Genomic DNA, 23,336 nt, shown 5'->3' on the forward strand with positions numbered 1-23,336 from the left:
TACGGAAGAAATACATTTTTATTAGGAAAGCGCTCTGCAGAGGTGCCAGGCTCTCTCATACCAAACTAATCCCTCCCATCCCATTGGATGGGATGCAGGAGCCCGAAGGGCGTCCAGCTCCATCCATAAATAGTGCTTCCTCCTGGCCAGAAGCAGCGCCGAGGAGGAGGGGAGGGAGGGTGGCATCGGTCGAAACCGGCTCGACCCCACTCCGGCATGCACCGGCAGTGGAGAGCTGTGCCTGGAGGGCGCCGGGGCAGGGGAGCTGCTGCCAGCGATGGATGCGGGGCACATCTCTGGCACTGCCCTGGGCACGGAGCAGCAGCTCTCTCCCTCTCCCGTGCTCCGCGACCCAAACAGACCGGAACGGAGAGCGGGAAGCGAGCGGCTCGGTTACTGCAGAATATACCGTGGGCACGTCTAGTACAAGCGCTGCTTATGCGGTCGATAATACTGCTACAAAAAAAGTGTGTGGGGGGATACGCCACACACGGAGCCCCCCGGGGTGGCGGCCGGGCCGGCTCCTTGCGGTCCCGCCCTGCGCAGAAAGGGAGGGCGAGCTGAGAGCCGGCAGAGAGCAGGAGCAGGGGACGGCTGAAGGGACGGGGTCCTAGGGCAAGGAGGACTAAGGCACAAAGGGCGATGAGTGAGGTGGAGGGGAATAAAGGGAGGATCAAGGCTCTTCCAGTGCCCCTAGCCCAGTCCAGGCTCCCACGTTCGCTGGTTGTGCTGGCAAATGTCCTTCTTCCTGGTGTGCGGCCGGTGCGGGGCCGGTGACCGGTTCCTGGTCACTGCACTGCCTGAGCTGGCACAGCAGCTGCTGCCCTGGGCGGCTCCAGGCTCGCTTCCCGGCTCTTCTTTCTGGGTGGCTTCTTAATGGGGGTTTTCTTGGCTGTCTGGTCAGTGGGGAGAGTCTGATCGTGGCCGCTGCCGGCACTTGGCTTCTCCACCCACTTGGGCTCCTGGGCTGCCGTCTCGGCGGCCGCAGGGATCAGTTTTTGCAGATGGGGAGAGGTGGGCAGCAAGGGTTTGCTGGTCTTCTGGCCGCCGGCGGCCGCCGAGCGCTTGGCTTTCTGGGGAGGGGTGGGCTTCTCCCGCTGGGCACTGACCCCGTTCGCCCGGATGCCTCCGTCCCCCTTGTTGAGGCCCTGAGTCTTTTCCTTCAGCTGAGCGGCCAGTTCGGAGGCCAGCTGGGGATACAGCGGCTCGGAGCGGGGTTTGCCGGTGCCGGGGCTGCAAGGAGCATCCCTGGTGTCCCCGGCCCGCCGCTCCGGCTGGAAGGCGCCCATCTTTCGGAAGGCGTTCTGCACCGCCCCGTTGATGGTCTCCATCGGCTCCGAGCCGGCTTTGCTCCTCTGCTTGGGCTTGGAGGGTGACTGGGGCTCCCCGCAGACGTTGGATTTGCCCTCGGGGATGCCGGGCTCCTTTGGTTGCTTCTGAGCTTTCTCCTTGCCGCGGGAGGCGCCCTTCTCCTCCGCTCTGCCCTGCACATTGGCCGACGTCTCGCTCGGACTCCTCTTCCTCCTGGCCAAGCTCTGGTCTTGCTCGGGGCTGCCGGACCGGGCGCTCACTTGCTCTGGGGGCTGGCTGGGTACCGGCAGGGAGTTGGACTGGCCAGAGCTGTACCTGCCGTGGATCCAGGAGACTTTGGGCTTCGTGGCCGGGTCTGGAGGACGGGGCTTGGTCCTTTCCGGGGATGGCGGCTTCTCGGGGCTGCGGGGCTCCGCAGTGGCATCCTCCTCCTCCTTGGACTGCTTGGAGAGGCGGGCAACCCTGGCGTAGAGCGCGGCGCCGGCCGAGCCCGAACCGCAGGAGGAGCGTTCGCTATCCGAGGATTTGAGCAGGGGGGTCTCGCTGCTGTCGTTTGGGAAGGCTCTGACAGAGCCCGTCTCCTTCAGGAACGTGTATTCGCCCGCTTCCTCACCGCTAATGGGGGCCACCTGCTTGTCCCCGGCGCTGGCAGGTGTCCCTCTGTCCCTGCTGTCACCCATGCTCTCTGCGGGAAGAGAGAACAATGGTGTCAGGTGGGATGTGCCTGAGGAAGGGAAGGACTGAGATGCTCCCGCAGGACGGTGTCCCCCCAGTTAGACTCCCAGTCAGAGATCTCCTGGCTCTTAACCCTGGAGCAGCAGATGCTGGAAGAGGGAGCTCTGAAACTGTGTGGGAGGTATGGCTGCAACCTGCACTCCTTCGTGGGGCACGAGGAACCAGGGCAACACGATCCTCATGATGCAAGAGTGACACCTGTCCACTGAGCAGGCCCCTGGTATTGTCCCCGAAGTCCCCTGGGGATGCACCCTGTTCCCTGCTCACCTTCATGGGGGACACAGTACACAGGGCCCTCGTCTGTGGTGTCAAAGGAGGAGAAGGAGCCACGGGATGACCAGGATGGGGAAGGCTGCTCCACCACAGAGAGTGGCTCGATGAAGCTGCAGTTCAGGGTATTTTCCAGGTCATGGTGGGCCACTGTGAGGACAAGGAACTGCTGTCAATGCCTGTTCTGCTGAACCCCCCAGTACCTGCTGCCAGCCAAGATGCTGCACAGCTCCCCTCTGCCCAGTTTCCTGCTGGGTGTCAGGGACAGGGACAGCATCCAACGCATAGGGACACCTCTTGCTGCACAGTCCCACCAGGTCCCTCAGGCAAGTGGCCACAGAAGCCATCAAGTAGCAGTATCCTGGTATGCTCCATAGCTTGGGCTGTGGGCAGCAGAGTCTGTTCAAGCCTCACAGTTCCATCTATCCCCATCTCCAGCTGCTGAAATTGAGGATGCACATGATGGGAGGACAAGCCACCCAACCCCTGGGTCCCATGACAACTTGATGAGTGTCCAAATGGTCACCCATGAGCTGTGCAACCCGGCACAGCCCCTCTGCAGAGAGGGTCCTGGCACTGTGACTGTCCCCTTCCCAGGGAGAAAATTAGCTGCTGGCTTCAATTCCACTAATTCCCGCTTCAGAACCACTTGACTACATTTTCCTTTTCCATATACTTTTGCACATGGATGCAGAAGAAGGATCAAAGGAAGCCAAGTGGAAGCGAGAAACAACCAGAGGAAAAACGTTGTTAGTAAAACAAAATAGACAAGATTACAGTTAAGAGTTGTCTGGGCTGGAATGACTTTTTTTTCCCCAATTTGATATTTTAAGGCTTTTTTCTGGACAAGCCAAACACATCCTGGGGGGCTTCCCTAGGTGCCCACAGCTTCAGCATCCTCCTTGGGTACCCACAAAACTGAGGCAGTAACCAGCTGGGAGGAGGGACCGACCCTCCCTGCAGTAGCAGATGCACTTGTCCCCATCCCCTTCCACTGGCATTTTGTTCCCTGGGACAATGACAAGTGACCTCCAAAGCAAGGCAGAGTCTTGCTTTGGATGAAGGGCTGCAAAAGGGTAGTGTCAGAGGGTGCTGGGCACTGCCCAGGCTCCAGAGAATGGGCACGGCCCCAAGGCTGCCAGATCTCCAGGAGCATTTGGACAATGCTCTCAGGCACAGAGTGGGACTGTTGGGGTGTCTGTGCGGGGCCAGGAGTTGGACTGATGATCCCCGTGGGTCCCTCCCAGCTCAGGATATTCTGTGATTCTATGAAAACCCCATGCACAGAGTGGGTGTTTCCACGTGTGTCTAACCTTTGATTGAACATCCCAACCCAAACTGCATCTCAGTCATGCTGCAATTGCCTGCCTGGACTGTTTGATCCATGCAGCACACCCCTAATTTACAATAAAATAACTTTTAGTGTTATTGGGATGCCTACTGGAACGTTTATCCATTATTAGGAAATTTGGCTTCAGACATGTAGGGCCATTAAAATGACAGCAGTGCTGCACACTTGCCCCTGCATAGTTTGGCTTCATGGAGCAAGGAAAAAAACCCAAGCAGATATTTTTAAAGAGCAAATGGCCCAGAGAGGGGAAAGAAGCAGTTCCAACATGGCTTTCCTTGTAACAAAAACCAAAAAGAGAAAATTAAAAGCAGCTGTCTGGAAGCGGATGAAGGGAGATGCTTCCTGAGAGGAGGCGTGACAAGTGGCTGGTACTCATGGCCACAAGGCAACTCTGGGACTCCAGTGAGACCCAGGACACAGCCAGATTATAAAATGAGGATAAGTAGTGCACCTTGAAGCTTTGGGAGACTTGGGGGCTCCAACATGGTTGCCAGGGATTTTTCTTCCCTGGCTGTTGGGGCTGAGAGAAATGTGGATGCCTCCCACATATCCCTTCCTGTCATTGCTCCCCAAAATCTCCTGGAGCCACAGCATCAGGATGACAACCCCAGTCCTGCCTGCACAGTGGCCAGTTGCTCTCAAGACCAACATGAGGCAGGAGAAGAACTATGAGAGAGGGATTCCAGAGTCCTCCTGGCCACCCCCTCCCACTCATCCCAAGCTCCCCTTGATTACCATCACCCTTGGGGCTGGTTGAGCTTTGCTGCTTGGAAAGAATACGTGGTGGGGTGCAGGGCTCAGGTTAGCCTTGGCATCTGGTGACGTGACCGAGATCCACACTGGCACCACTGACACCTGGTGAGCAAATCCCACACCCAGAAAAACCCAAACGCTGGCCCTACGGCTGCTGGTGTGAGCCCAGGGTGTGATCCCCAGGGAGATGCTGTGCATCCAAAGCTGGTGCTAAGGCTGGGGAGCAGCTTTTCAGGGAGGAACTTCAAAAGGCTCCAGGCACCTGATGAGCTTTAGTGGGGTTTCAAGACCTGCAGTCCCACCTGGGAACATTCTACCATGAGTAGGCTTGCGGTCACCGGGGTTTGAGCCCAGAGGAGAAGTCCCTCCAGTTCAGCAAACACATGGTCACTGTGGCACTGAGAGCAGATTGAGACTGCCCAGGTATCAGCCAGCACCAGTTTCACTGGGACATCCCCACAAGTCCTGAGCACCTCCAGCACTGACTTGACCCTTGGGATGGGGCACTTCAGCAACCCTGGGACCCCCCCTGCTGAGGCAGGACCAACGCGGGGAACACGTGGCCTCTGCCAGTGGATACTGGCTACTGTGGCTTCCACAGTTCCAGGTGTAGTCATGATGTGGCACTCTGATCACTGGGCATCAGGGATGCAGCTACTATAGGCAAAGCAACAGGTTCCTGTCACCCTGGGGCCCCCAGACCCCGTGGGAACTGGAGTTACTGCCAGACCACGTCTCAGTGGGACTGGGAGCTACTGGAACCCACACGGACTCTACTCTGCCAGATAACACAAGGCAAGACCTGATCAGATTCCAGGAACAGCCCCAGCCCTGCTGGGACCATCCTGAGGACCATCAGCCTTTCTCGGGGCTGCTGCTGCCCTCTGCACAAAGCATGGCTGGACTGGTGCCAGCAGCCTGCAGGCAGCACCCCTGCCCTCACTGCACACAGCCACCCTCTGTCCTCCCCAGGCCCTTCCCCGGCCCCTTCCACAAACACAGCCTCTATGATCCTCTGTTATCCTTGCAGCAGGAATGTTTCTCGGGCCCTGGCATAGCCTGCTCTGGGCAGGGCTTTGCTGTGCCCCGTGAGGGCTTATCCCCCCAGCTTGGATGCTGAATGTTGTGCATGGTGTGCAGGGATGGGAGTCATCTCTGTGTCCTGCCTGGAATGAGGGATTTAGCCTCATGCTGAGCCACTGTGTGCCAGGATGTGGCTGCTCTGGGGATTCCACCATCATGGCATTCCCAGGGAGGTTCTGGGCTCAGGAAGAGGGCTGGGGTTGAAATGATTGCTGCCTCCAAAGTTTAGTCAACGCGGCTGCAGCAGATCCCCAGCTCCCCGTGCTGGGAAGAGGTGCAAGGAAAGTTCAGAGAGTGCAGGGGAGAGCATTCCCCAGCTGCTGGGATGAAGAGGGTCCCAACAGCCCTGAAGTGCCAGGTCAGGAGCTTTACCAGGTGGCAGCAGCTCCCTATTTGCCAATTCTGTGCCTGGGCAGAGTGGGAAGCTCAACCTGTATCTCTGCCCCTCCATCCTCAACTCTGCTGCACATGGCAGGAGAGTGGGCATCTGCCCAGATGCTCTGGTTCCTGGGCTTACTTCAGGATCAAAAGCACTAACAAGGCGTCTTGCTGAGTGACAGGGACCAACTCCTCTCCAGGGTTACCTCAGGAGAGTAAACCCAAAACTACTCAGCAGAGCTCCAGAACCAGTACAACATTTGCATCCTCACAAAGCAAAATGTGCTTGGAGATCCGGAAGCTGCAGACACAAACAGCTGAGCTCCTGTGAGCCAGGCAGCTCATACCAACCACTGAAATGCTCCCAGGGATCCGTGAATCCCTGGCACTGCCTTGCCATGCTCACCGCCCTGCTTGAGGGCTGCAAAGGGTGCTGTGAGCCACACACACTGCTCTGACAGGAGTGAAACCTCTCTGCACTTTCCCCAAACCTCAGTGCCTTACCCATGACCTTGGGCAGCTTCTGGCGGCGTAAGGGGATGCGTGGGAGCTTCATCCCAATCCGACTGAAGCGCCCACACAAACGTCTTGGAGGCTTCTTGGCTGCTGCTGGGTCCTGGCTGGAGGTGCAGAGAAGGTAATGGCACTATCAGAGGCACTGTTCCCCTCTTTTGGTGGGGACAGCTTTCATGGGCACCAGAGAGAGGCAGCTCAGGGATGCTGCAAGTGCAAAGGGGTCTTGGAGCAAGAATGGGGTGGATGAAAAGCAGGGGTGTGCCCAGGCTGGAGGAGTTGAGGACCCACAGCATCTGCTGCCAGCCCCAGGCACTAGCTTGCACCACACCAGGATGTAGAGAAAATGGTGGGAAGGCTGGATCCAACCATGGCTATTGGCAGTGCAGCCCCACAATACCCATAATGCCTAGTTAAGACCACAAATCTTAAAAAAAAAAAAAAAAAAAAAAAAGAAATCATCCCAATCCAAAGCCAAACATGTGGGTTCTCTTTATTTGCTCTCTGCTTTGGGGCCACGTTTTCAAGCAATTCTCCTCAGCCACAGGAGTGGGTGACTTTGTGAGTTGACTCAAGGGAACCTGGACTATGCCCACCACCCCCTGCAAGGGGCTGTGCTGGGAGAGCACCACGGGTGACCCAGCAATCTGGGGACACTGTGCTCTGGACACCCTGTGAGAGAGGAAACTGTCTGTAGCTATTCCTTCTCTCCCTGTGCCATTCACCACCTGATGGGTTTGTGCTTTATCTGCAGAATAATTACCTGCAGCCCGCAGGCTCTCCAAGGCATCTGTGCCTGGCTGGGATTGAGCTCACAGGGCTGCAAGGGGAGGATTCTGGAAAATTCCTGTGCATTAGCTGGTGGCACATTTGGAGGAGCTCCAACAGCCCTCTCATCCCTTGCTGGGCAGCACAAACCTTTCCCCTTGCCTTGGGTCTGTACCCACTCCTATCTGATAGTAGGATGTTAACCTCATGCTGCTAAAATGCTGTCAGCATCCTGACTTTGCTGGAGGAACCCACCCTCCCAGCACTGATCATCCATCCCCATGTGGGACAGTCAGCATCTCTCCCATCCCCCAGGCCTCATCCCTTCATCCAGGGGTTTGTTCTAAGGGCTTTGTCTGTGATACCCTTGCTGTGATTCAGTCCCTCCTTTGCAGACCAGGTCCAGACCCCAGAAACTGGAGGTGACTTGGCAGGTCTCCATGAAATGATGGCCCACAAGAGAGAAACAAAGTCAGGGACAGCAGGAAGGGGCTCCCCTGAAGGGGCTCACCCTGAGTGCATCCATCAGCCCTGATGATACAACAGGACTGCTCAGACCCAGGTACCCACACAGTGTCATGTGAGCAGCACAGCTCTGCCTCAGCTTCCCTGCAGAACCACCGTCCCAGCATGGTCTCTGCATCCCCCAGTCAGTCCCAGAACCCACCGATCTTCCTTTTGCATTCCCAACCTGGTGAAATCTCTCCTGGCCCCAGCACTCACCTGCTGGCCTCGTCCTTCTTGCGGTAGACACAGCAGCAGCAGAGCAGGGAGAGCAGGAGGATGAGCAGCAGTGCCAGGAGGGCCCCTGCCCCAATCACGCCCATCCTCTGGTTGGCCTCTGCAAGGCAGAGCTGCAGCTGAGCCCGGGCAGCGCCCCGCGGCAGCGCCCAGCCCCGGCCCCGCACTCACCCATGTGGCAGGCGCCTGTCAGCGGGTCGCAGGCGCCGTCGTGGCAGCCGCACACCTCAGCGCAGTTGGCTCCGTAGCGTCCGGGAGGGCAAGTCAGGTTACAGCTGCAGGGAAGGGCTGCATCAAGTACTGCACCCCCACCCCAGGCACAGCAGTGGGGGCCACTTGGCTGCCACCTTCTCCCAAGCCCTCCATGCTCCAGGGAGCACTCCTCCAGCTCGCTGTGACACAGCTCCTCCACACCCTGGGGGAAGCCTCAGTCCACAGGGATCAGGAGCCCATCACCCACGCAGTGGCTTTGCCCACTGCTCAGAGGATTCGGCCCAGCTGAATCTCAGACACTCCTACTGCTCTCTGCATGGGACTTTACCATTAGACACAGTAATCAGGAAAAGGTCATTAACCCAGCAGTCACATCTAAAGATACCCTGATACACAGGGATTCCAGCTCAGCTCAGTGGTGATGTGGCCATGGCACCCCAAGCCCCATCCCCCATCAAGCCAGGCAGAGCCACAGCGGCCACAAGCTGGGAAGGTGCCCAGATTGACTTTTTTTTTTGCCTCCAAGAAGGAAAAACAACAGAGCAGCCTTAAGACTCTCTCAGTTTGGTAATGCCTGGTGCCAAATCTCCACTGCTGTTAAAATGACTTCCTGATGTATCACAGAGATGATGGGGACATGCATCAATGGGAACCAATTCACAAGTCTCAAGGGCTTGAGCACAGAAAACATGGTGTCAGCATGTCCAACCCAACCTGCCTCCCCAGCCGTGGGTCAGGCATCGCAGAGCAGGACCCAGCTGGAGCTGACAGATGTTGGCAGTACTGCTGGGCACCAAACCCTCCTCCAGCTGTATCCCAGCTGGCGTGGCTGCAGCTGCAGGGAGCCAGTGGGCCCCAGCCCAAACCCACTCCCCTGGGGACACAGCTGCCCACAGCCCTCGACGCTGTGCCCCAAGGCACTCAGCCCATTTCATGCTCCAGCAGCCTGCACAGTGCCACCTTGGCCATGCCTTGTGCCTGCTGTGTGCCTGTCATGTGCCACTCGTGTGCTATCATGTGCCTGCCAGGATGCCTGCTGAACTTCTGCATCTGCTCTGCTGCACTGGGCAGCTAATACAGCAGAACAGGGGCAAGGGATAGTTTCCCAGCAAGGCAAACCTCTCACCCCACCACTTGACCCCACATTTCTGCCCCAGGCTGAGATCTTGGGAGAGCAGAGGAGGGTGATATTTCCACAAGAGTCCTGACACTTCTGGGAAAGACAGAGAAGATAAAGCACTTGGTGCACACATAAATATTTTAGCAGCTGCTCCTTTAGCCTCCTCCTGACAGAGCTGAGAGGGCACACTGCATAGCAAGGATGTTGCTTCTGCCTTCATTGCAGAAATCCCCTTTTTAGCAAAATTGTACCCTGCTGACAAATGTGCTGGTTTGTGTATAGTCACAGGGATCTGCCTGAGCACCTGGAACGTTCCTGAGCCTGCCTGACTGCACTGCCTGGCACAGCTCACATCAAGGTTACAGCACCAAGGCTGCATCCTGAGCATCCCCCATCCCCACTTTTCCAGTGCTGTGCCAGGGTCTCAGAACAGGTTAATCCACACTCTGCCCTCTGGCACTGTGATGAAAGCATCACCACCACCCTGAGAAGCATTCAGACTCTCTCACCTCTGCCTTTGCTACCAAAGGTGGCCATGATGCCCAGGCTGGTGCCAGTGCACAACAACTGTTCCAGCACCACAAGTGGTTGGCAAAGTGCCACAACACTCTCAAAATGCAATTGCTCCCTGTTTTTATGCCCTGAGTGAAATGCCAGCGTGGGCAAGATGCCAGCTTCAAATCCCTGTCCTTGTTGTCACCCTCAGTTAATTGCTGGGAAAACCTGAGCACCACCTGGCAGGACCTGGGGGATCTGTCTGTATGTCCCAGCTGGGTGGAAAATGCTTTCCTCATCGTTTCAAGCAACATTTCAGTCCCATGCTGGGAAAAACTACCCAGGGATGTAAGCAGACCCTTGATGGCCCTTGTGTCCCTGGAGTGGGGGAAGAAGGAGGCCTGGGGAAGACCCCAGTAGAGGCAGAGCTTTAAGCAGAAGCCTCCCTCAGAGGCCATGTCTGTGAGGCTGTTTGCTGTTCTGGGATGTGGCTTTCTCTCTGTTTTTGGACAGAAAATCCATTCTGGACTTAAAAACCCCCAAAAAACCCACCAGTTTGTTGATTTGTTTTTGCCAAGCAGCCTTTTCTAAAGCACAACAGCCCTTGCTGCTCAGTGAGCTTGTCCTTCCCCCACTGCTCACCAAATCATCTGAACTATTGCCCAGGAGTGCTTCCACTGTAGGAAACCTCTCAGCCGGCAAAAGCGTAGGACACAAGGGTGTCTCAGCACCACCTATGCTCCAGGGTGCCCCCAGGTGTGCTCACCAGTGCCTCACTTACTATGTGCCATGGGAGCCAGGGTGGCAGAGGCACTGCCCAGTCTCGAAGTGGCACTGGCCATTGACGCAGTCGCTGCAGACGAAGGCACAGTTCTCCCCGTACGTCCCATTCCGGCACTTGCTTTCACACCTGGAAGGGATGAGGCAAGTGGCTGGAGCACCCATGGCACTTGAGGACCTCCAGCATCCCTCCACATGCACCGAGACAGGCTGTATATCACCATGGTGGCTTGTGGTTTCTGAAGCCAGGAGTGGCGTACAGGGATGGACTGAGCCCACTGACATGGCCATGGAACTGGAGGGAGCCTGTGAGACCCCTGCCCTATGCCCCTTGGACCCTGGGTGCTTACAGTGAGGCTCAGCTCTCAACCTGAGATACTCTTCCTCAAACTCTAGTGCCTAGGATTAGTTTCAGGGCTGCACAACCCTTCAATGATCCTGTTCTTGGGAGAATCAGGGAAGCCAGACACCGCTCTCACAGAACCCAATGCTGCACTCACCGGTCTCCGATCCAGCCTGGGTTGCAGTGGGAGCATTTGCCATTGATGTGATTGCAGGTGTGGCCGTCCTTGCAGGGGGGGCAGAGCTTCTGGCAGCCCTCTCCGTAGAAGCCAGGCGAGCAGGGCTGGTCGCACTTGGTGCCGTTCCAGCCTGCCTCGCACGTCAGGCAGCGCCCGTCGGCCACGGTGCACGGCTGCAGGCTCTTGCACTGCCCACACCTGCAACGAGGGCAACAAACCCATCACCCAGCACACCTCGAATCCCCCTGCTGCCACCTCCCTCCTGCTGCAGCAGACCCAGCAAGGCTGGCCACTCACCGCCTCCTGCAGCCCTGGCCGTAGAAGCCGGCCGGGCAGGGCTCGCGGCAGTATTTGCCCCGGTAGCCCGGCTCGCAGGTGCAGGTCCCGTCCACCTGGCTGCACTTGCCCTTGTAGCACTGGCAGTAGCGGTCGCAGCGAGGCCCGAAGGTCCTGTCCCGGCACTGGCAGCGCCCCGTGAACTGCTCGCAGGGCGAGTTGTTGCAGGAGCACTGGTTGTTGCAGCCACGGCCCCACCAGCCAGGCTGGCACAGGCAGTTGCCTGTCTGCTGGTCACACTGGGAGTTGTGGCTGCAAATGCAGGAGCTGGAGCACTGCGGGCCCCACCAGTTGGGCTCGCAGGTACATTTGCCCGTCTTCTGGTCGCACTTGCCGTGCTTGCAGAGGCAGATGTTCTCGCACTTGGGGCCCCAGCGGTTGATGTTGCAGGTGCACTGGCCTGTCACGTCCTCGCACTGCCCATTGGGATGGCAGGTGCACATTTCCTTGCAGTCGGGACCCCAGAACTGCCGGGGACACTCTGTGGGAGAGCCATCAGCCTCAGCCCTGCCCGCAGGGACATCCCCAAGCCAGGCACAGTGGAGACCCACAGTCCCAACAGCACCTCCTGACAGTCCTCCCTCTCCTCCTCCCCAGTGCACTGGATCTAAGAGGAGACCCCAGCAAGGGGACAATGCCCCGGGAAACAGAGCCGAAAATCAGGCAGAGCAAGAGCATTCACAGCTCCATCCCTGATGATCTGCTCTGGAAAGTCACCCCAGCATGAGACAGGTCCGGGGGACCCCCTGAGGACACGAAGGCACCGCCAGTACTCACTGGTGTCGCAGTTGGCACCAAAGTAGCCATGGCGGCAGCGGCACTCGCTGGGCCTGACGCATACCTCGTTCTCCTTGCAGGTGAAGTTCCCCTCACACACGGCTGGACAGATGAACAGACAGCAGGCATGAGTACCAGTGCTTGCTCCCTAAAGCTCCCCAGACCCCTCCAGAGCAGAAAAAGAGCTGTGCAGTGACCCTCTGAGTGCTGCTGAGCTGTGGCACTGTGACCATCCTGGTGAGTAGCTTCCTGGGCTGGATGGAACCCTTTCCAGAAAAATTCCACCAGCATCCTGTCACCCAGCTCAGCTCCATCTCTGCCACCCAGACAGGATGCCACCCATCCTGGCCACCAGTCTCCTGCCATCCAGCCAAGCCATGTCCCTGCCAGAGGCTGCACCCAATGGTGCTGTCCCTTGCTCAGCTCCGCATTGCTAGAGGGGAGAAGGGGTCATGGAATGGAGGCCTTGTGGGCACTGACATCCCAGCACTGCCTCTCCCACATGGCTACCTGCCCCCAAAGGCCACCAGCCCCTCTCCTGCCAGGGGAGCTCATGCTGAGGCCGATGCCTGGAGCCAGGCAAGTGCAGCATGTGGGGCAGGCAGCACCTGCAGATCCCACACCCCCCTGGACAAGCTTCCTTAGGCACTGGGAGGGGGAGAGACAACCACCCATCCCAGCCACCTTACCTGGGAGTTGTTAGACCTACGGTGATGGATATTATAGAAACCCCTAAAATAGACAGATTACACAGGTTAGGAGCAGCGAGTCTAAAGGTTAGAGCAGGTTGGGGGGGCAAGAGATGGGAACAGCTGGGGGACCATCCCCCCTCCACTGACCTGGCAGATCCTGTCCTCTCCTCCAAACAGGCCATACCCCATTCTCAATGCACGCAGTGAGCAGTTACAGGGCTCATGCACAGTGGGTTAGTTGGTTATGTGGGCTTTGGTCCCAGCTGCAAAGTGCCACCTCCAGCTCTCCCAGGGTATGGTGAGCCCTGTGGCCAGCCTGTGGCCAGCCTCCCTGTGGGGAAGCCCCAAAGCAGCTGTCTTCATTGTGGTGGCAATGCAGGGAATGATGCTGCCAGGATTTCATGCTTAGCATCCATGCTGTGGATGGGCTCACTGGGGCTCCAGTAAAGAGGTGTGACACCTTGTATGGCCCAAGTCCAAGCTCAGTGGTCTTTGGCAGCCCTGGCAGCCTCTCCCCAGTGAGAACATGTGCCTGGTCTGGGCAGCTTCAGCTTCACTGGTGGCTCTGGCTCAGGTCCCCATGCTGCTGCAGCATCTGTAGGGAACCTCAGTCCCATCCCTGCAGCTTCACCCTGGGGGACACTTCACTGTCCCTTAAGATCCCAGTCAACATCTCCAAGTCCTTAGATCCAGAGCAGGCTGGTAAGGAAAAAATCCCCCACAGCTCTGTGACCCTAGACACTGGGGCTGAGCACCCATTTCATCCACATGGTGCTGGCTTAGAGCACTGCAGAGAGGCAGGGCTCTGCCTGCAGGTCCCCAGGACACGGGGTCCCAGCCACAGGACACATTGAGGTGGCCCCTGACATTGGTGGTGAGGCCAGGAGAGCTCAGTGAAGGATGGGCAGAGCCCAATGAAGGAAAATCCTGGTGTTTACCTATTGAACACTCGCTTCCTTGTTGCCTCCATCCCAGGCAGCACACGAGAACCGAGGACCTGCAGGGAGAAAAAAAGCATCACAAATAGTTACAACCCTCAGAAAGTCCTAGTCCTTTCCAAAAACCCACCAGGAGCACCCTGATGTCCTGCTAGAGGCCTCTACACCTCCAGAGGGGAAAGGGAGCTCCTCGTCCAGTACACAATGAGTTAATGGATCTGCTGTGGAATCCCAAGGATGCCCCACCAGCCATTAAGGTGATGCCAGGAGTAAGAACAGAACCATTTTTTTCCATTAATAAGGAGTGATGAAAAAGCAAAAGTCATGTTTGCAATAAAAAAATTATCCCCCTCCCCCACCTCAAAAAAAAAAAAAAAAAAAAAAAAGCTGGGAAAAAAGGGAAGGTTCTACATGTCCCAGGGGAAAACATGACTTGAGTGCCAGGCCTGATGCTTTGTGACCCGGGGTGGAGCCCCAAAGGCAGGTTGGAACCACCTGGCTGGAATAGCCTGGAACACACTCAGCTCCCAGGTAACGTTCCTATGTACGAGCAGGGGGGTGCCAAGTGCAGGCAGCTGGAATGTGTCCCTGAGCTCTTGAGAGCTCTGGAGTACCACCACTTCCATGGAGTACCAGGCACAGGATCATCAGGCAGGACGTTTTTGGCACAAGCTTGAGCAGGATAGGGGCTCAGACCCAATTGGGGCTCAGCAGGCATGCTCAGCTCTCTGCTGGGAAGGGACGCCCGGGGACACCTCACCCGCGCTTCCTCCAAGAATGTCCCCAAGCTAAAGTCTGGGGGCTCACCATGCTGCAGCTGGGCGTGGGGAGTACACTGGCCATGACCCCACAGAAATGCCTGTTTGTGGACCCCTGCTCATCCCTGGAGCCAGCCACTCCTGCTCGGGGTGACCCACACTGCCTGTCCTGCCGGCGAGGGGGCAGAGCCAGACAAACGGCCCAGACGGACGCTGCAGTCAAGGAAAACTGCACCCGGGCTGCTCTGGCGGCACGGCCTGGAATGCATTTGGCTGGTTTTTTTTCCCCTTTTCCTCTTTATATGTAACAAATGCAAAAGAGGAGGAGACAGCGAGGAAGTATTTGCTCGAAACCCAGTGCAGTCACAGGATCACGTCTGGCTGCCAGACCGCCTCATCCTGGGGCTGGGGAGGAGCTGCCAGCAGCCCCTTGGCCACAGTGGGGTCCTGGGGCTGCAGCTCCCACCCAGCTCCTCGGTGGGCAGCACCTGCATGGCCCAGCCAGGAGCACCATGTCCCCCTTTGCGTGGCAGACTGCAAAAAGTTGGAAAAGAGGCAGAAAAGAACCACAAAAATGATTCAAGGCCTGGAAAAAATGCCTTGCAGCCGGAGCCCAAAATAGCTCCATCTATGCAGCCTGTGGAAGCAGCTGCAAGATGCTGAGATGGCAGCAGCACAAACACCCCCCACAGGGATCCCAGGGCTCAATGGGGGGCTCTGCTCCTACAGAGCATGCGAGGGGATGCACGGGGTTAATGGCAAAGGGGGGCCAACCCCAAATCACCTCCCCGAGGACTGGGTGGGCTGGAGTCAAGGTCCTCTGCAAGATGCTTCAGCCTGAGCCCCCCCAAAAAGCTTTGCCACCTGTGCTGGGATACTCAGGCAGAGGTGGAGAAGGGTCCATGGTGCTCTTGCCCTCCCATGCACGGCCAAAACCTCACTGTTGCACCTGGGGTTGCTTTCACCTTTTAGAAATTCGGTTTGGTGGCTTTTAGATTGAAACCATCACAGGTTTGCAAGAGCAAACCTTTACACCTGGGAAACCTGCCTCCAACAGCCCAGCCTGGCTACCAAAATTGGCATCACGGGAAATGTGGCAAAAAGTATTCTTTGTGATGAGCTGATGGTCGGGACCTGGGAGTTACTGGAACATGGAGGCAGGAGGAAAAAAGTTCTGCTATGAGCTGGAGGAGGTGAGCAGCACCATGATTGCTGGGACCAGTACCCAGCTGGGACCCATCCCACTGCCTCACAGGATTTGGGCTTATCTGTTCCCTGACAGCTAATCTCCTTCCCTGTGCCTTCCTCCTCATTTATCTGAAGCTCTGACAGCAAATAAACTTGGTCCTGTGGCAAGGAGAGGTAGCCAGGATGCAACACTGGAAAACCATTGCTCCCAGTGGGGTACATGGACGGGTCCCAGAGCACAATCAGCCCATAGAGGTTCAGTGCTGGCTGCAGATCACAAGTGCTCACCAGGGTGTGCAACTAAAAGATGTTTCATGGCCTCAGGTCCATGACAAAGGGCTTGCTCCATCTGCCTCCTGACCACTCAGAAAGGATAACTGGGAGTTGTGTTTAAAAGCTTGCCTCCTGACCCACACAGACATGGCACTGCAGACATCCACTATGCAAATACCTTCTTTCCTTCAAAGCACTACAAATTCTGGGAAAAAAAAAACAATGAAAAGCTGCATCTGAGCTGTGGCCAGAGCTTGAGACCTCAGCTGATGTGGGGGAAAAGGAGTGGGATATGGACAGAGCTGGAGCTGTCACCTGCAGGGACCATGCCAACCATGCCCCGGTCCATAGCCACATCCTACTCATGCTGAGCATCATTGGGATCTCAGTTAATGATCCCAGGCTTTCACAGAGGTAGAATACTTTTCTTGTGACTTAGTATGATACACTGCTCCCAAAAATCACTTTACCAATGGCTATAGAAACAACTCTAAAGCAGGAGGGGTGGCTTTTCAGTCAGACCAGCACAGCCTTCCCTGAACAATAAGAAGCAGGCTCACATCCCTGGAAGCAGGAACAATACTCTGGGGCTCAGCTGGGAGCTGCTGCCTGTGGTCCCATGTGAGACCACCCAGCTCAGAGCAGTGGATGGAGCTGCAGAGGAGTCCTGCAGACACCCAGCATGTCCCTGGTGCTCAGAGCACCACTGGCACCCTCCCCACCCCCAGTGTTTCTCCATCGCTGCCCTGCTGCTCCTTCCAAGCATCACCCCATAGCTCATATTCCTCTGTGCCACCCATCACTTGGTGCCACCCAGCTAGTACACAGTGATTTTGGGACCACTGGGTCCCAGGCACTTACACTCCTCAGCTGATGCCAGCTGCAGCTCCCTGACCCCAGCCTCAGGGTGCAGACAGACAGACAGACATCCCCAGGGTAGGCAGGAATAGGATAATGGACATAAATAGAAACCCTTAAGGCAGAGAAAGAAAATTAAAGACCAAAGATTGGAAAAGAGAGTGTTAGCAAGAGTGCAGGACAGGGACAAAGCAGTGCCCAGGCTGTTACCATGGCACCTTTGGTCACAGCAATGGGAAGCCAGTTATAAAAGAACTTCAAATTTAAGGACAAGTTGAATTCAGAACACAAAACCCCCCAAGAGACCCAAATATGCCCTTTTCATCTGCCCTAAATTATTCCTTGAATTTCCACTCAGGAGCCAAGTCCCAAGAAGTCACACAATCCTGAGCCTTCTGAAACCCATGGGGGCATCTCCACAGGATGTCTGGATGGGCTTTGCAGAGCCAAGGGTCCAACAAGCTCCAACAGCCTTGGGTGGAGGACACTGGGACCTCCTCCCAAAGCCACCTCCAGTCCCACTGCCCCTGGCCCCAGGATCTGCAGCACCAGAGCCTTGGGGCCACTGGGGTAGGTTTGGATGGTAACATATAGGGGGTCCTCCACATCCACTGTACACAGCAGTGATGATGGTGGGTGCCAAGTGAGTGGGTGGAGAGGGAAGAAGGGTTTGCAGAAGGGTGAGGGATAGAAGATGATGCAAACATCAACTGAGCTTCCTAGGGATTGTCCCTGCCCCACCATCCCCAGCCCCTAGGCTGCCTTCAGGCCCCAGTCCTGCAGGAGGATGGACACAACCAAGCTGTCCCACTCAACAGCCAGCCTGTTGCATATCCCATGGCACCATGGTGGCACAGTGAGCAAGTCCTGGTGCAGCACCTCCCCCATCCTCATCCAGTGGGGATGAGGGGGTCCTTCTGCACGGGGAAAAACCCAGGCACACGGAGCAGGGTACAAGAACACAAGACACTACTCGAGTTCCCTCTGCCACCCCGAGATGCAGCTTTGCTGTGCAGGTCACGGGCTGCCGAGGAGGGACGGCTCCCTGTCAAGGAACAGCACCGGTGGGAGCTGCGGCTGCTCTGGCTCGTGAAATGCCTCCTTAGGAAACTATGGCTGTAATTTGAGGAGGGGGCACCAGCGCCCTGTGGCCCTGCTGAATGGAGCCATTATGCGGCCCCTCTCGCTCGAAGCACATGTTTTTCTTGTGGACTCATCTGACCTCACAGGCGAGATGTAAAGGTGCATTTATGGCCTGGGCCCCCCATCAAGCGCAGGGGATCCAGCTCTCCCAGGCGGGAGGCAGCGGCTGTGGGCTCTCTCCCTTTCGCTGGGGCCAGCCTGGCCCAGGAGCCTGGGCAGAGCGAGCCTGAGCGCTGCAGAGAAGCTCGGCTGAGGTGATGCTCTGCAAAGGGACCTGTGGGACACGGAGTGCACTGGGAGCAGGGACAAGTCAGTGCCACTCCCTGAGACCCTGCCCCCAGCCAGGCAGGCAGGATACGACCCCCGGGACAGCTAGACAGTGCCAGCACTCACTTTCTGAAGGGAAACACGAGGGTCCTGGGGCTGCCAATTCACAATCCTCAGCAGCCTGGGGCAGCTTCACCATGATATCCAAAGCATCCTGTATCCCACCAGCACAGGGTCATCAGTGCAACCCAATCGCCGACTCCCCAGCGCAGATCCTGCCCCAGGGATGCAGGATTGTCCTCCGTCCCTCTCATGACTCCATCGCCAGAGACACCCAAACCCAGCTCCCTCCAGCAGAACCGGCCCCGGGCATCCAGGACTGGCTCCGGAGACATCCAGGACCGCTTCCCCGCAGCCGCCCGGGGATCAGGACCAGCCCCCACGTCCCTGGCCCCGCTCGGGCTCCGCTCCTCAGGCTCTCCCCGCCACAGGCTCCCCCTGCCTCAGCCGCGCACAGGACGGACTTTGTCTTGGAAGGCGCCCAGCGCCGCGGCTGCCCGAGATGGGGGATGGACGGCAAGCCCGTCCCGTCCCGTCCCGTCCCGCGGCCCCGTCCCGGCGCTGGGGTCCCGTCCCGCCCCGCACACCTGCCCGCCCCCGCTCCTACCCGCCGGCCCTGCAGACGTTCCTGCCGCGGGGGCTCAGCTCCTGGGCGGCTCCGCGGCTCAGCAGCGGCAGCAGCAGCAGCGGCAGCAGCGCGGCCCCAGCCCGGGCGCGGCGGGGCAGCCGCAGCCCACGGGCCGCCATCAGCGGCGGAGCGGCGGGGCCCAGCCGGAGCCGGCACAGCCCATCCAGGGCCGGGCGCTGCCCCCCCGCCCCGGCTCCGCCGCTGCCGGTCTCCGCCCGCCCCGGTCCCGGCCGGTCCCCGTGGCCGCTCGGCGGGCGGAAGCCGCGCTGCGATCGCTTCGCTGCCGCCTCCCCCGCGCCCCTCTCTGTAGCGGCGGGAGGGGCTCCGCCGCCAGCCAGGAAATTCCGCATTGGTTCCCCTGACGGCGGGCCAGGCTCCGGGGGCCGCTGCCGCCGCCCCGGCCCCGGGCAGCGCCGCCCCGACGACCCCGAGAGGCTCCCCCGGGTGGGCAGCGCCGCCGAAACCGGGGAGGGTCCCCGAGGGGGAATGAGAGGATGCGGAGTCCTGGCTTCCAGAGCAGCCCGGGGGTCCAGCAGCTCCCGGGAGTCCTGGGAGTCCAGTGGCTCGGGGTGTGGATGGCCAGCGAACCGATAGCACCAGGGACAGGCTGTCACGGCGGTTTAGAAGCTCCGGAGCCCCCACAGTCCCCAGCAGTCTGGTGGCCCCCGGGGTCTGGCTGTCCCGGAATCCAGCAGCTCCGGGGGCTCGACAGCCGTGGGTGTCCAAGAGCTCCGGGTTTTGACTGTCCCGGGGGTCTGGCAGTCTGACTGTGTCTGGGATCCGGCAGTCCCAGATGCACAACAGATCTGTGTGGCTTGTGGTTCCAGTAGCTCCAGGGGTCCCACAGTCCTGGGTGCCCAAAGACCCAAGGGTCGGTCTGTCCTGGCAGTCTGGCAGCCCTCAGGATTCTGAAAGCCCCAGTGTCCACTTGACCCAGGGATCCAGCACCTCCGGATGCCTGACAGCCCCAGGATCTAGCTTCCCCAAAAGTCTGGTAGCCTCAGGTATGTGACAGCCCCAGTGTGCAGCTGTCCTGCAGGTCCAGGAGGTGCCAGATGCTAGTGATGTCTATGTGTCTGGTAGCCTGGACCAGTCTGTTGGGAGCCATGCAGGACCTGTGCAAGCCAAGTGGTGCCTGCAGCAGCGGGGGCGAGGACCTGTACAGGGACAGAAAGGCATCAGAACAGCCACTGGTTGACCCACAGCTGGGAATCAGGGGGACACCCTGGGCATCTACACGAGTCCCACACCTCTAGCATGGTGAGGCAGCCCTGTTAATAAACCTCCTCAGCCTGACAGGGAAGCAGCACTGAATAGGCCAGGGCTTCCTTGGCCACCATTCTGTACCAGCTGGAGTTTCAGCTTAATGGTCACTGCAAGAGATGTGTCAAGCTTCTCTGAGCTCCCAGGATACCTGATAAAAGTATGGGAGAAGTGTGGATGGGGACATCCTGGCCATCTCCCTTAAGGTGGTGCAAATGCAGCTGAAGAGCTGCACGTGTCTCCTGAGGAATGCTGATGGCTTGCACAGAGCTGGGGAAGGTGAACAGACAGTGCATCTCCCAGAGAGCTGACTTTGAGCGCCACACACCTCTGGAGACATCCTGTGGATGTGGAGCCTCCTTCCCTGTAGACATGAGTTGAGCAGCATTCTTCTGAAAAGGATCAGGGAGTTCTGAGCACCTTGGGATCCTTGCACCAAGCAGAGAGTAAAGACATTTGGTGTGTTCTCTCCATCTTCAGTATTGGCAGTGCTGATGCACATGAAGGCTTCTCTCCTGCTCAGACAGGTGACTCCCAATGGTGGTCTTACCAGTGAGAATGTGATCATTGGGTACCACCCCCTCTCCCCCTTCCTTTTTTCCCTGGCACATTCCACGTGTTTAGCAGTAGCACCAGGAAGTAACATCCCTTGTCCATCTCCCCCTGGCTCCACATCCCTGTCCCTTCTGCCCCATGCTGGTCACAGGAATGTGAAGACCATAGAGGCACAAATTGCTTTCTTGGGATTACTCAGCCTCAGGCTGAGCTCAGCATCCCTTTTGACTGGGGAAAGTGGGATGGGGAGGGTCAGCTCCAAAGTTAGGCAGAAATCTGGGTTTGGTGGTGGTGCCTCCTCTGACAGCTGTGCCCATCTCGAGCTTTATCCTCACTCAGGCTGTTTCCACAGCTAGGATTCCCTTCCTATCCTGCTCTCTTCATCCCCCTGCATTGTGCTGAGTAGCCCTTGTACTCTGCTGTCCCAGCCACAGTGAGCCAGGGAGGGATCACACTGCCTCACCTTCACTGTGCTGGTGCTTTATGTGAGGATGCCAGCTTTCGTATGTTTTTTTGACTTCCATAAACTTAACTCTTTCTTTTGGTCAGCAGGCAATCTTGACTGCTCTGTTTCCACCTGTGTAACCCACAGCAAGGCAGGGACTAGGCTGTAGCCAGGGAGATAAACTATTCCCTCAGATGATGCTGCCAGGTGGCAGAAGAGGCTGGAGAAGCTGCAGATGCTGTGGAGTAGAGGTGAAGGGAGATTTCACAGTGCTCTGGGCTGGCTCGTGCCCTTCCTCATCTCCCACTGGTCCCAGCCAGGCTGTTGTCCATGCAGAGCTTGGCCCATGCTTTCCATCACACAATTGTTTGCAGTTCCCATTTCAGACCCTGCCAGGTGCCTGTCTCCTGTCTTTCTGTGCTTTGGAAAGCACCAGAGAAGAAAGAAACCCCAGCACTATAGTATTTCCAAACACAAAACCAAGTAAAAAGATGCTGTTTTGTCAATGGTTCAAAAATCCCCATGGCTGGTTTAGTGGGCAGGACTGCACAGCAGGGCACAGGGAGCACCTACAATGTGAGGTACTTGTCATCATCTTCACTGTGCCCAGTCTGTCAGGATGGTTGCTGCAAGGATATGACTCTTCCCCCTTCCAGCTCCCCCCTGCTGTAGCAGCAGCTTTGCAAGCAACAAGGCTGCAGCACAGGGTCCTACACACATACTGCCTGCCATTCCCTGCCTCCTCTTCCTTCAGGACAAGCAGAAAACGCAGCAAAGGCTAAAACTGAGCAGGATGGGGAATGCCTGAGATATAGGAGGGTTGGTTGGGTCAGTGCACCCAGAAATAAAAGCGGCAGTTGTTGTTTTCTGGCTGAGCATGGATACAGCTGTGCCAGGGGACAGTTAGGTGGGATATCAGGGAAGGATTCTTCCCCCAGAGGGTGCTGGCACTGCCCAGGCTCCCCAGGGAATGGGCACAGCCCGAGGCTGCCAAAGCTCCAGGAGCTGCCAGGGATGGACAGGGTGGGAGTGCTGGGGGGTCTGTGCAGGGACAAGGCTGGGATGGGTGATCCTGGGGGTCCTTTCTAGCTAGGGACATTCTGTGAAAAGTTGTGGGGAATCAGGGATTTGGGGTTTCAAGGACATCCTGTGCCTTGGGTGTTCAGGAGGCAGCACCTGCAGCCCTACACAGCCCCTGCAAACAGGCACACACCACTGACCTAGGCTGCAAAGCTGTCCTGTCCTAGGAGGAGGACTGGGGATTATCTGCAAAAAAGAGGGTCAAGAGGGGCTTCTCCTGCCTTACTACACAGATGCCTGGGGGTCTGCAGAAGCTCACAGTGGGTAACAGCTGCTCCTGCATCAGCCAGCCCTGGGTGCAGCTGCAGCAGCAGACTCAGCCCCTTGTGCACCAGGGTACTTACTCTGTGCCACTGTCACAGCATCCTGCATGGGCTGGAAGGCAGCCCAGGGCCATCTCCTATCTCCTCTTAAATTCCAGGAGCCAAACTGTTGTCTGCACCAGTGCTATTCTAGTCCCATGCTCCAGGCAAGACTGCTCCCCTCCAGTTTTTTTTTTGTGGGTTTTTTTGTTTTTTTTTTTTTTTTTTTTTTGTGGTTTTTTTTTTTTTTTAAAGGCAGAAAAGTCTCAGCTAGAGAAAAGGCAGGAGATGAACAGCTCTGGAAAGCCAAAACATCACCCCTTTGGTGTGAGGGGCTCACCAAGTAGAGGGACTGACCCAGGAACAAAGGAGACACTGCCACAGCTCCAGGCAGGCAATCTCAGAGATGCCTATGGTCTTGCAGAACTCAGGAAAAAGTGCCCCTAATTTTGGGCATGAAAGCCTGCAGGGTGCATGTCCCCCAAAAGCCTGTATGAGGGTAGGGAGAGGCTCTCCCATGCTGCCAGCTCCTCCTCTGTAGGCAGGGGGATGCCCTAGGGCTCCCAGCTCCTCCCAAACCCATCTCAGGAAGCTTCACAGCTCCAGTCCCTGTCCCAGGAAGTTTGGCCTCACTCCTTTCCCCAAGCTCTGGCTCAGGCCAAAGCGTGCAGCACTAACCCCCCTTTGAGACCACGGCAGTGCCTGGGAACATGTGGCTGCCCAATAACAGAGAGAGCAATG

At 57.5% G+C, this 23,336-nt stretch overlaps 1 protein-coding gene across 1 annotated transcript; it reads right to left on the reverse strand.

The window, feature by feature from the left end:
* On the reverse strand, nucleotides 1-19,387 carry SCARF2 (scavenger receptor class F member 2; the record flags this gene model as incomplete). Its single annotated transcript, XM_079322733.1, is given in 13 exon segments — nucleotides 1-1,996; nucleotides 2,314-2,466; nucleotides 6,386-6,501; nucleotides 7,886-8,003; nucleotides 8,075-8,178; nucleotides 10,513-10,641; nucleotides 11,012-11,230; nucleotides 11,330-11,849; nucleotides 12,146-12,247; nucleotides 13,776-13,834; nucleotides 18,930-19,111; nucleotides 19,114-19,201; nucleotides 19,203-19,387. Coding segments are annotated over 13 exon segments (3,183 nt in total), but the record flags the coding sequence as incomplete, so codon positions are not given.
* Nucleotides 19,388-23,336: the final 3,949 nt, after the last annotated feature.

This window comes from Erithacus rubecula (assembly GCF_903797595.1).
Source record: "Erithacus rubecula genome assembly, chromosome: 19".
Lineage (NCBI taxonomy): Eukaryota > Metazoa > Chordata > Aves > Passeriformes > Muscicapidae > Erithacus > Erithacus rubecula.